Genomic DNA, 14,414 nt, shown 5'->3' on the forward strand with positions numbered 1-14,414 from the left:
AGCGAGACATTCTAGGATAACGCTAATATGGGTCCCTGGCCATGATGGAAATCAGGGTAATTGCATAGCAGACGAACTGGCCAAAAGGGGTGCGTTGATGAATGATGATGAGATCGACCCCTTTTCTGGTATCTCCCTTGTTAAATGGAAGATGGCTGTTCAGCAGATACTTTATGAATCTGCACAAAGCAGGTGGACCAATGAGTCTACCTGTGTTATAACGAGGTCTACTTGGCCTGTATATGATGCCAGCAGGACGAATCTACTTATGGAATTTCGTCGTGAGCAAATAAGGCTAATTGTCTCCTTCATTACGGGACACTGTATAATTTGGACACATGCTAGGAGAATGGGCCTACGGTATAATGAATACTGTAGAAGCTGCCACAATGAAGAAAAAGATGAGACGGTGTCACACCTATTCTGCCAATGTCCGGCTCTGATAAACCTGAGGGAACGCATCCTTGGATTACCCTTCCTTTCATGCTTAGATGAGCTATCAAGGATGAGTCTTAGACGAATCTACTCTTTCATCAGAGAATCTGGTCGGTTTAGCCTGGAAACAATGGACGTATAATTAATACCAAGCTATTTACTAGAGTCCGACCGAACTCAAAATTTCGTTCGGTACCGAACCCGAACTTCGGCCAATTTTAAAGTTCGGCCGAACTCGTACTTAGTTCGGGTTTCAAAGTTCGGCGAACCCGAACTTTTTGTTATTAAACATTAAATCAGAAATACATTTTTGGAATTTATTGATAAAAACAAAAAATAACGAATTCATAACATTTAAGAAAAATATATGTAAAAAGTAGTATTAAAAAATAAAGAAAAAATGTGTACTTTTTAGTTATTTAGAAAAGAAATGCTTTGTGCTTCTTTTTTTTGAGAAACATATAAAGATCGGGTTTTATAGTTCACTTAGGAAGAACTCTAAAATCTGGATTAAGTTGATTCCGCCTCTGATACTTTTTCTATCACGGTAGATGTTTCAAAATGAATTGAATTATCATTTAAAAAATTAATTATATCCTGTGTGAATTTTTCCAGCTGTTGTGTCGAAAGGTATTTAGACTTAAAACGTGTTGCAACACTCAAAAAACTCAAGGTTTCTAAAAATTTAAATCTCCTCTTTAATGTATCTTTCAAAGATTGTCTTAATTCAATTTCCGTCTCATTTTCATGAAGCTTCGATAATAGCATTTGGTATATGGGAATTACTAAGGAAATCGGTGACGAATTATATCAACATCCTGTACAAGTTGATTCAATGGCAAGGAGCATTTTTTGTATCCTGTATTTTTTTTTAATTTTTGGTATGCTTGCTCTGACCTTTTAAAATGTCCAACTATTGATCTGCATTTAGTTTTTATTTCTTGATAAGGCGTTAAGCTTTCTTGTACAATAAGACTAATTGTATGTGTCATACAACCAAACGATGGAAAATCTCCAATTTTCATGGCACATTTCAATTACAGCTTCCAATTTTTCGCATATATATGACTGTGAAAAGAACAATTATTATAAAAAGTTTTGAAAAAAAAGGTCAGGTATGATTTCAATTTCACTTCAATCGGAATGAAATTCTTTGACAAGAGGATAACTAACCTGTATGATCCTCTTCTAAAACTGATGCACCTAAAATTTATTTTAATCTTTTTGAGCCAAAAATAAAATGAGCAGTAAAGCTAAGTAAAGAGCAGATTTTTGATTGGTTTGTCCAAATGTCTTTTGTAAAAGTAACCCATTCATAAACTTTTTTATACACCTATTGCCGCTTTCAAAAAAATGGTAAATACGTATTTTTTTGAGATAGTTGTATTTTTTTGTATTTGTAATTCAATTAATCATAGTTCTATTCGTTGGTGATTTAAAATAAATTAAATAAAAAGTTCGGTGTTCGGCAAAATTTTGACCGAACGCCGAATGTCACTTTTTACCGTACACCGAACCCGTACCCGAACGATCGCTCGGACTCTACTATTTACCCCTTGGGTATCACAACGGGATCTGTTTTGAATGGACCCAAGTGAGCTGCTTGAAGAGTGGCTACCCATGGAACCTAACCTTATTTTAAATTGCAATTTTTCGAAGAAACCGAAAACCGGTTTCTTAAAAATGTCGAAGAATCGATCACCCATCCAGCACATAATGGACTTTTCATTTATAAAAATCAACATGTTTCTGGTAATGAGCTTAAATTACGGTTCAAAAGGCCTTTTATGCCAAAGAGTATAGATTTATTTTTGATAAGAAACCCTTGCCGCCGAAAAGTTCTTTAATCCCATTGAATCCCTTTCACGATAAACAAGAAGTGATGAGATTAAATGGTCGCCTTTTCAAATCCCATCGTTCAAACTTACGGGTGTCGGTTTGCTAAACTAACTACATTTGCTGTCGATTCATGCTGAAAATCAATTAATGTCGAGAATTTATCGTCCACCTATTTTTTTAAAATATGTTTTAATAGAAAGGAAATTTTATAATTTTTTTACATCTTTAAGATATATATATTTTGTTTTCTTTATGTAATACCAGAATTATTCCTTGAAGGAATAAAAATCAAAAAATAAAAGTAGTAAATTATTACTTTTGATAAAATACTAAATTATAAGAGAAGAAATAAATTCAAAAAGATAAAACAAATTAGAGTGTATTTTTGAATTTTTCCAACCCAATAGTAATTAAAAACATCTTACCCAAAGACAATAAATTGTTGTTACTTTTGACTTACTTCATTCAGCACTACTATGACTTGAGGTAGAACAACATCACATGATATTCTGGGACGACTTTTATTCCTTATAGCCTGTTTGCAACGTTCTCTTTTAAATTTAGCAGTAGCATTTATAGGATTTATTACAAATCTGTGGGTTTCCACGTTGCATAAATCATTCATGTTTGCCAAAAGGTCTTTCGAAGTTAATTTGGAGCACATGTTAATGTCATGCAGTTGATCCCAATAAAAACATAAATCTTTTAATTCCAACAATTTATAACAAACATTATTACTATCGTTGTTCTTTGATCCAGGCATCCAATTGCCATCACATGTTTGTGCCGAAAGAGATTTTATTCGTATGCCAGCAGAAAAGGGATAATTAGGCGCTGTGACTGTGTCTTCATATCGTAAATGGACATCCATAATTTTTAACTCCAAATTTTCCAAAATATTGGTAGCCAATGTTGCACCGTAATTTAACCAGCTTGAATATGACAATGAATAATAGCTTTCCACATTACAGTCATTTTCCACTCTCCAAGTAGCTTCTTTGGCGTCCAATAGATTAAGTTTATATTCATATTCGTCTTGTTTTTCCTTCTCATCATCCCACTCGTTTAAATTTTTGGGTCCGAATACACCATATACACGTTCAATAACGATACACCAAGGAGAAGTTCGAAATTGTCTTACAGGAATCTGTAGTTTAATTTTTCCAATACTTCCAGATAGAGCTTCCACGGGTATTCCAAATGATCTAAGAGCATCTTTTCTAATTGGAACATTTTCTAATTCAACTTCACCTGTAATTAAAATTAAATGCCAATGTTTTTATTACTTATAAATGTATATTAGACCGTCTCACTTTTCATTTCTTTTCGAAATTCCTTCAGGCACATCGACTTTCTTAATCTACTCTAAAAACCAAGAATTTTGGTGTATAACACTTAAATATTGGTGAACGGGAAGTGGTCTCTCAAATCGTTTTTCGTTTTTTTAGGCAATATGCATTTTTTCCAAAAAATTAAAAAAACTTGCTTTAGTAATTTGCCTCTAACTCAAACGGTTCTTAACGGATTTAAACCTAATTACTTGCATTAGGAAGCTAATTAAATTTTCTAAATGTTTCTTAAAGCAACATTGCCATTTTATTGGATGGTTTTTTATTCATAGCTTTACAAATTCAGATTTTCAAATACGAACTTATAATTTTTTTTTTAATTTTTGCTTACCTTTTCTTATATAAAAATTGAACGAGGCAAAATGTTTATATTCTGTAAATGCAGTTTGGTAGGAAATTTTAAAATAAAGAGGGAATCCGGCAATTCCTAAAAATTGGAGTGAAAATCCCAAAAATAGTATTTTTTACAATTTTTCCATCGGGGCTGAGAAAATGCTTTATGGTTAAATAAGGTACACATCGAAGTTTCCAAAGATGCTTTCCGTTTTCTGATCCGAGCTTTGGGATTTTAGAACATGTGGCCCAAAGTTGAAATTTTGATAAAAAATTTGTCAAATTCCGAAGGTCGTAGGGGCGGCATATTTGAAAAATAGGACATGTTTTTATACCAAAATGTTCTCCGTAAAGATACTTTAGAGAAAGTCATAAAATTGTTCTATGTTCTTAAAGAAAGTTTTTTTTTAACAAAGAAAGAGTAAAGTCACCTTTTCGCCCAAAAAAACAGCAAAAATCTACTATTTTTTAAATTTTTAAATTGAAAATCGTTTATTTTTCAATCCATGATTGATATTGCTCTAACATCTTTTGGCGATTTAGTTGTCTAAGTAACGCAAAAAAATTCGAGTCCATTCGGTCCAAAAAAAAGCATTTGTGGTGCGCATTTTAAAACATTAAACTTGAATACTCCTTGTCTACGCTCATGTCAAATTTTATCCCGATCGGACCAGCCGTTTAGAAATGCCAGATTTATCTCCAAAAAATTTTGATTCTGCCCCATTGTGAAGTGATGAAAAACAGTGAGCAAAATGATTTGATTCATGTCTTTTTAGCATTTTCCCAAAATGCGCCCAAACTGCAACAAAAGTACAATTTGAACAAATTTGAAAAAATAAAAAACCAACATCAACTCTTCTTACAATATATAAATGGGGCATTTCACGTCAAGTGAACCAACTTTTGAAATCGATGTCTCCGCGATGAAATTTGCACCAATGTTAGTTCTATTGGATAGTAATTCGGACACCATTTTTCAAGAAGATCGGTCAAGAACTCTCTGAGTTATAGGAGGTCAAAATTTGACATTTTGGCCAAACAGGTGTTTTTTTTATCCATATAACTTATTACCTATTGTTCTTAGCAAAATGTGTCCCAAATAGTTTAGATAGCTATTTATGCAATCTTTCGAAAAAAAAATTAAAAAAATTTAATAAAATATTTTTGATTTTTTTTTTAAATCAAAAATATTTTTGACTTTTTTTTCAAAATGGGCCCTTTTTATTTTTTTTAAGAAAGCTTAGGTCTTTTCCTAAGCGACCTATATGGTCGCTTAGTGGGATGCGAGTGGGATATATCAAAAAAAATATTTTGTAACTCAAGATTTAAAATGTTTGAATTTTTTTGCAAAATCAAAAACTTTGTTGACTTTTTTTAAAAAAATGGACCCATTTTTTAATTTTATTTTTTTGCTCAGAAGAAAGCTTATGTGTTTTCCTTTAACACCCTTTTTGTCGCTTAGTGGGATGCGAGTGGGATATCTATAAAAAAAATGTTTTGTAACTCAAGACATACAATTTTTTACTTTTTTTTGAAAAATCAAAAACCTTTTTGACTTTTTTTTCCAAAATGGACTCTTTTTTTTATTAATTTTTTTTCTCAAAAGAAAGCTTAGGTCTTTTCCTTTAAAACCTTTTTGGTCGCTTAGTGGGATGCGAGTGGGATATCTATCAAAATAAATGTTTTGTAACTCAAGACAAATGTTTTTAAATTGATTTTTTTCATATTTGTGTGTAAGTGTTTCTAAAACCTTAAAAATAAAAACCACAACAACTGACCGATAATAGCCACTGGAGGGGTGCAATATGAGGCCGACCGCTATTAATTTTCCACCCCCAAAATTTGTCTGAGTTTTGTATCTTGCGGCTTTTTTAGTCAATCCTAGAGGTAGTTTTCAGCGCACGTGATTTTCATTGTTAAAATATCAGGTGCCCCAGAAACAAATTTTTGGAATCAAGTGGAAATATTTTATGGCCCTTCTCCGAAGTACCAGTTTATTTATTATTTTATGACATTTGACTTTAAGAAGTGGGTGGAGAGGTAGAAGTTGACAGGTAGGTTATTTATATGGTGGTTTATTTTTATTATTATTTGTAACATTTGGTTAAACTAGGTACTTTAGTATGTAAGCCCTTCTTGACCCTAATAAAAGATTTTAGACTCATTCATTAAAACGTACTACCTATATGATCTTAAAAAACTATTTATTGTCATTCTGAAGACATACGGAAATCAGTTTTTTAGAAACAGCGTTAAAGTTAAGACGTGTGTTATTTACATAAATACTTACAAAATTCAAAATGTATACGACTTCTAAAAAGGCTAAGGTTGAAAATGAAATTTATTCGTCTTTTTGTTTTAATCCCTTTAACAAAATGAAGCACAGATCATCAGATATGCGAAATATTTCCGACGGCTTATTAAAAAAATTCCCTACGCTGTCAAAACGATTGAAAATTTGTGGATCATGCAGGAAAGAGCTCGGAAAGTTGAACGAATTACCGAATTTGAATAGTAATGAGCCTTGCGTTGAAGTTATTCCAGATGAAGACAAAAGTAATTCCGAGAATGAAGACAGAACTGTTGATGATGATGGTTATTCTAACTTTTCAAATTCAACGAATGAGTGTCGAAGTTCCATCAAAGAAAATTTAATCAACTCTTTTGATCGAGAATGTATTGAGGAGTTAAAATTTTAATCTTGGCTTCAGACTGAAAGATGCACACTGAAAACCATAATTTTAAATGTGGATGATTTTGTGGAAGAACTGTGTAGAGGATTGCTAAATTTGAGAACCCATGACTTTTTAGTCAAAGAGCAGTGGTCATTCTTCAAGGACTTGAAAACACATTTGAAGTCTGGTGAATTCATTATTTCATTTGATTTCGCAGAGAACTATAAATATGTTCTTCAGGATTCCATACAAGCATTCCACTTCAATAACGACGAAGCAACTATATTCACAGTAGTTATTTACTACATGAAAGAAGAAAACCTGGAACACAAAAGTATGGCAATCATATCCGACGATTTAAAACATGACACCGTTGCAGTTTATGAGTACCAGAAGATAATACTAAATTATCTAAAATCAAAATTTACAGTAGAAAAGGTATACTACGTTTCGGACGGAGCTCGTCAACATTTTAAAAACAAAAGTAGCTTCGCAAATCTTACAGCTCATGAAAAAGATTTTGGAATGCCAGCTGAGTGGCATTTTCATCCTACTGCTCATGGTAAAGGAGCATGTGATGGTATTGGAGCAAACCTCAAAAGAAATGCAGCGAAGTATAGCCTCCAGTGCTCTCATCAAGATCGCATCTTAGATGCGACTGCTTTATTCCATTGGGCAAAGAATTATTGTAAAGAAACTAAAATAGTTTTTAGTAGCAAAGAGGATCATGAGGAAACATTGAAAACACTAAAGAGCAGATTCGATGCTGCGGTAACAATCGATGGCACTGCTCAATACCATGCTTTCATACCGCTTGTCGATGGAAGACTCAAATTAAAAAAGTTTTCTGCATCTACTCAATGCGATTTCTTTCCAAAGCCAAAAAAGAAGCCAGCAGCGAAATCAGTAGCTGAATCTAACAACGCCAAGAAAGGATTGCCAAAAAAAAAGCAGCTAATAAAGGTGACAAATAAGGAGGATAAAAGTATGGATATTTGAAAATTTAAAAACTTCATAAATTAAGTGTAAAAATAGTTATTATATAAATTGATCTATTGTGATTAAGATTAAATTTTACAAAATTATTCATCTTTTTATTATTATTATATATTAAATTAATTATTATTACAAATAAATAACAAAATTAAATTATTCAACATTTCCATAGAAAAAAAGTGATTTTTATTCCTGAGGTTAACATATTATGGGTATTACAGTATCGAGGCTATGAAATTTTAGTTGGGTATGTTACATACCATCGGAAAGGCTAATGTGTCTAGTTTCTCTGCGTAAGTTTAATTTTTAAGGTTTACACACAAATATGAAAAAAATTAAAATAGTGCAAATTTAAAAACCTTTGTCTTGAGTTACAAAACATTTATTTTGATAGATATCCCACTCGCATCCCACTTAGCGACCAAAAAGGTTTTAAAGGAAAAGACCTAAGCTTTCTTTTGAGAAAAAAAATAATAAAAAAAGAGTCAATTTTTTTAAAAAAAAGTCAACAAAGTTTTTGATTTTGCAAAAAAAAGTAAAAAATTGTATGTCTTGAGTTACAAAACATTTTTTTTATAGATATCCCACTCGCATCCCACTAAGCGACAAAAAGGGTGTTAAAGGAAAACACATAAGCTTTCTTCTGAGCAAAAAAAATAATTAAAAAATGGGTCCATTTTTTTAAAAAAAGTCAACAAAGTTTTTGATTTTGCAAAAAAATTCAAAAATTTTAAATCTTGAGTTACAAAATATTTTTTTTGATAGATATCCCACTCGCATCCCACTAAGCGACCATATAGGTCGCTTAGGAAAAGACCTAAGCTTTCTTAAAAAAAATAAAAAGGGCCCATTTTGAAAAAAAAGTCAAAAATATTTTTGATTTAAAAAAAAAAATCAAAAATATTTTATTAAATTTTTTTAATTTTTTTTTTCGAAAGATTGCATAAATAGCTATCTAAACTATTTGGGACACATTTTGCTAAGAACAATGGGTAATAAGTTATATGGATAAAAAAAACACCTGTTTGGCCAAAATGTCAAATTTTGACCTCCTATAACTCAGAGAGTTCTTGACCGATATTGTTGAAAAATGGCGTCCGAATTGATATCCAATAGAACTAACATTGGTGCAAATTTCATCGATCGGAAGACATCGATTTCAAAAGTTGGTTCACTTGACGTGAAATGCCCCATATATAAGTTGTAAAAGTCAGGTAAAAAAAAAATTAACTCTTATTTCCGCAAAAATATTAGTTTAAATAAAATACAATTTGATTTTTTAAAATTTTAATCAATTATTTCCCGCATAAATCTCTAATTGTCAAAAGACTGTGTGTTTTTACAACTAACAACAGAAATAATTGATTTAATTCACTACAAGCAATTCTCAAAATGAAATGGTCATTATACTGAGCTAATGAGCTAAAAGAGCGACCTACAGTAGCCCAAGAATGTCTACATACAGTAAAAATTATTATGTTACTTTAATTTAAAGCAGTTTTTTTTAGTTTTGTTTGTGAGATATAAAATAATACATGGCTTATGTCGATTATAGCAAAAAAAATTCAAATAACGCCCAAAATTTCACCGTTATTAGAGTTATTGATTCTGAGTAAAATAACGAAAAAATTATTCTCGGTCACGCCTAATTTTGGGTGGGCGGGGCTATTAAGTTTCGTAATATTTTGAACATTAAAGCCCAAAAAACCTAAAAAAAATGTCGTTATTTGACTCAGATGTTGCTAAACCCGACTTAAGTGATGTTGTTTTAATTTTTTTTGTGTGAATTTATTTTTTTAACAAATATATTTCATTACTTTTAAAATACAAATACAGCTTTCAACGAAAAAAATTTAATTTGAATTCCTGTATGTTGACTTTATTGGGCTACTGTAGTTCATTTCAGTGAGCTGAAAAGAGCGGTCACTTCACTGAGCTAATAAACCCAACTCTAGCACCCTCTGTACAAAGAGGCAACCACCATGGTGGTCATCGGAAATAGCGAACTCTAGAACGAGATGTCGCAGACTCTTTAATGATGCTAAAAGATCAGGAGACTGGTCGACCCATAAGTCATGATTGAATAAATTAAAAAATCTGGTCAGAAACGCAAAACGGAATACATGGAGGGACTTTTGTAGCGGCGTCGAAAGTTCCTCTGAGACTAGTCGTTTGCGCAAGATTCTGTCTAAATCACCAAACCTTCAGGGCTATATCCAAAAAGAGGACGGTAGATGGACCACCAGTGTACATGAGACACTTAAAGTGCTCATGGACACTCATTTTCCGAGAAGCCTGCCAGTTAATACGGCATATACAGAATATCATCCTCAATTGAGATTAACGAGGATAAGGTACTTTGGGCCATTCGGAGCTTTGATCCATTTAAATCTGATGGCATCATACCGGCTGAACTGCAAAACAAGTTACACCATGGCTGATTACAATATTTCAAGCCTGTCTCTAATGGTCCTACATACCCAATTGTTGGACGAATGCAATGTGACTTGCATCCCGAAGGGTTGAAAAGCTTCATATATCAAGGCAAAGGACTTCAGTCCGATAAGTCTGTCATCCTTTTTGCTTAAGACCCTGGAAAGAATTGTTGACACTCATATTAGAATGTTCTACCTCTCAACATTCCTATACTAAGGGAAAATCAGTTGAGACAGCACTTCACTCACTAGTAGGGTATATTTATTATATCTTTATTTCATTCTTTAGATATGACGGGCCTACGGATGGTAGAACACTTTTTTTAAGATATCACGTATGTATAGTTACGATAAAATTCTGAAGAAAATAAAACAAACTTGATAACAGTTATTCATATAAGAAGTTACACACATCCAAAGTTTAAACATATTTATACATGTTTCAACTTTATTTTATGTAAACAAAAGTTCGAGACTATACATATACAATTTTTACTTAATGCAGAAGAGAGTAAAGTAAAATTTGCCTCATTTATGTGGCCAATTTTTAAAAAAAATTAAGGTTTGAGTAAAATTGTTTATAAAAACCATATGTGTATAGTACACTGAACCAAATATCCGTAGGTAAAAATAACAAAAAAGCATCGGTAAATTTTAACGAAAAAAATATTCAAATCAACTGGGTTTTTATTCAAATACACGAAAACATTCTTCAAATAAACTATTTTTTATTCAAATCAACAAAATCTGTTAGTTAAAAGATTATTTTAGTCACATTTGTTAATTTGAATAAAATTTTCTTACAAATAACACACAAATTCTGTCAAATCAACAAGAATTTATTTAAAAGGGTGGTAACTCATCGTAAAAATATTTATTTAAAATAACTCATGCATTTATTCAAATTAACATACATAAATTTATTCAAATTGACTAAAGGCACGTAGAAATGAAGAAATTTTGTTAAAATTAAATAAATCATTTTAGTTAAATTGAATAAAATTCTTCAATTTAAATAAATTTCTTCATATTGAATAAAGGCATGTAGAATTGAAGAAATTCCTTCAATATGACGATGCTTATTAGTTGTCATTTCGTAGTTAAAGTGAGTGTTTCAAATTAAAATATTTATAAAATATTAAAATAATTATAAATATTAGTTATAATGATATGAATTATCATTACATCTTTTAATGTTGATTTATAAGATTCAGTGATTATAAGCAAACAAAAATTTGTGTGGTGATTATGTTTGTTTTTATTAACATAAAGTCAAGAACATATAGTTTATAAATAATATATGGTTATGAAATGTTTTAAATGTAAAAAAGCATGGACGGAAAATTTCTCATCTATAAAACATTCGAAAAAGCATCACATATCCAATTGAATAACCACGAAAGAACTGTTTATTACTATTATAAAATTCTCAATAATATCCCGAAATGCAGTGAGACCAATTTGGCAACATTAGCTACAATACCCAGTGACTCCACAAATATTAATTCATGTTCAAACTCTTGGATGACACGAAATGCCAAAGAAGAAGTTTAAAAACTACTAAACGAATGAAGTTTTGGAAGTCTTTTCCCTGTATTTTCTGGTAATATATACAATGGACTTTATAAATGAACATTTTGTTAATCAATTTTTAATTTGTATTTTGCAGGTGAATGTATAGATGTAAATGCAATAAGTCTTCTCCAGCTGTTCAAAAGGGAGTTGTTAATCTAGGTAAGAATTCTAAAATGTGTATTATTTTATATCAGTTGTGATTAAGTATTATATTTAGATCCTCCAGAAGTAAATATTGATGAAAGCATTGAAGCAATATTAAACGACAACTGTTCATGGGCTGTTGATATAGATTTTCAGCAGTTATATCCACATGCGAATGATTTCAATGATGGCCTTGAGTCGTTTTCATCAAAAATTATTCTTGTCTTTGAAGAGCGTATAAAAATCCAACCAAATATAACTCAAAGTAGGTTTTATTATATTGATCATTCAATACATTAGTATTAATAATTTTGAATCTTTTCAGATGGCCGATTCATTGGTATATTTTGCACAATATGCAAAATGGAAATAAGATACGTACAAGGTTCTCCATAAGAGACTCACAAAAGAGTTTCATAATTGATGGAAGCACAGTTGCGGCCTGCCAAATTCAAACCATCAATATTAATTTCTCTCTATAGAGTGACAATCAGTTATATGGGAAAATTTGTTTGTTAAAATTTTGAAGAGTGCCGGGAGGAATATTGTGACACTAGGCCTAAAAGTTAAATGTTGAAAATTTGAGCCAAATCGGACAACGATTTCTGGACGCGCATCGAGGTCAAAGTTCAGATATATGCAAAATTTTACTATTTATATGGAATAAATAGGTGAAACTCGTTAACTTTCCGCATTGTTTTCTAGAAATATGTAGATTTATTAATATTAATAAATATTACATTAAAAAAAATTAACCCTGTATCTCCTTTGGGTCAAAATGACCCAAAAACTGTATTATTGCCAACATTCGGAAAAAATAAAAATTTTTCAGTTTTTGTAAAAATTTAGCTATTAAATAAATACTTTTGCAATTGAATGCAAAATAATCGAGAATGCAAAATAAATGAGATACAATGTTAAAGTTATTACAAATTCGCCAGACCATTAACGTGTTTCAGGCCACTTGAACAAAAAATTTAGGAAACAAATTAACATATTTCGAGAAAAATTTAAATAAAAAAATGTATCCGTATTTACTTGTGTATGAGTTTTTGTCATCTTAGGATACCGTTAACCTATTCGCCGCAGGTGGGCAAAAAAAATTTTTTATTTAACGGCCGTTTCGAATCTCCATTTTAAAATTTTTAAAAATTTTGTTAAACAAATTTCAGAATTTTTTGATCATCACATTGGGATTTATTGCGATCACAATAGGGAATAAAAATATGAAAAAATTATGTCAATACCTCTTACAGTTTTTCCGTACCTTCGATTTAAATTTCTCGATTTTCAAGAAAAACAATTTTTTTGTCCATATTTTGGCGAATGAGCCCAATTTCCTTACTGTTATAAATTTTAAGTAAAACCTATTCATATTATAGTCCTGGTAATTTTAAATATGGTCTGAAAGTTTTACTAAAATCGGAAAACGTTAACCTTTAAATCGTGAAGGTCAAATGTAAAATTTTTCAATATTTGGAATTTCTAATGAAAAGATAGCGAAATGTTATATATTTTTGGGCCGATTTTCAGGAAACTTGAGGAAAATATAACATAAAGTCCAGAATTTAAAATAACAGCACAAAAATGGAAATTAACCCTTAGCAGCACTTGGGGTCCAAATGAAACTCAACTTTTAAATTCACGAAAAACACAGCCATTTTGACCCCAAGTGCTCTTAAAGGTTAAAATCCATTTTAGCACAGTTGTTGTAAATGTTAGACCCTAATGTATATTTTCCACAAGTTTCATTAAAATCGGCCCAAAAATATATAACATTTCGCTATCTTTTCATTAGAAATTCCAAATATTGAAAAATTTGACCTTCACGATTTAAAGGTTAACGTTTTCGGATTTTAGGAAAACTTTCAGACTATATTTAAAATTACCTGGACTATAATATTCTGAACAGATTTTACTTAAAATTATTAACAGTAAGGAAATTGGTCTCATTCGCCAAAATATGGCCAAAAAAATTGTTTTTCTCGAAAATCGCAAAATAAAAAAAAAACAAAGTGAAAAGTTTGTCACCAAATGTGTCATCACTATTTCTTATAAAAACAAGGTTTTAATATTTATAGTTGTTTTTGTTTTATTCCAACTATACTCTTCAGGAATAGCTTCAAAAGTGAGAGCATGTTGACAGTTGGTTTTTGCAGAGTGAAAAAGTGGAAAATTAAGCGCAACTTTAAATTAATTAAAACCATATAAAAAAATGTTTTTTTTGAAATAAATCAAAAAGAATATTGAATTGGAAGGTATTAACTTAATTCTAAGATAATTACAATGTGTTTAGCTTCTCGTGTATTTTTTATAAAATTAATATTTCCCCAGTGTCATTTTTAGTGTTCGTTCGTCTATACATTTCAATTTCAACTAGAGTTTCAGTTGTGTTCCCCCCTGAAGTCTCCAATGGGATTTTTTCTGGTTTATTAGTTAATATTCCAAGATTCTAAAATTGGAAATTTCAGCTGCATTCTTTTGCATCTCATACACCAAAGCGGCCTCGTTGTTTTTGATGTCCAACTTTGAATTTTTGTGAGGTGTTTTGTTAGTTTAAGTTCGCGTTGCTTTGTTATTGTTATGTATGTAAAGAATTGTGTTTGTTTTTTTCTTTTCCACTGACCTTTAAT

The 14,414-nt window shown here is 30.9% G+C and overlaps 1 protein-coding gene across 2 annotated transcripts in view; it reads right to left on the reverse strand.

Annotated features, from left to right (window-relative positions):
• Vps13D (vacuolar protein sorting 13D) overlaps positions 1-14,414 on the reverse strand; it is an 862,750-nt gene that overhangs the window by 787,500 nt on the left and 60,836 nt on the right. For both annotated transcript variants that reach the window (XM_065502881.1, XM_065502880.1), the window contains exon 2: positions 2,735-3,525. In XM_065502881.1, the coding sequence (XP_065358953.1) occupies positions 2,735-3,525 (791 nt within the window). The remainder of the gene's footprint in view (positions 1-2,734; positions 3,526-14,414) is intronic.

This window comes from Calliphora vicina, chromosome 3, assembly GCF_958450345.1.
Source record: "Calliphora vicina chromosome 3, idCalVici1.1, whole genome shotgun sequence".
Classification (NCBI taxonomy): domain Eukaryota; kingdom Metazoa; phylum Arthropoda; class Insecta; order Diptera; family Calliphoridae; genus Calliphora; species Calliphora vicina.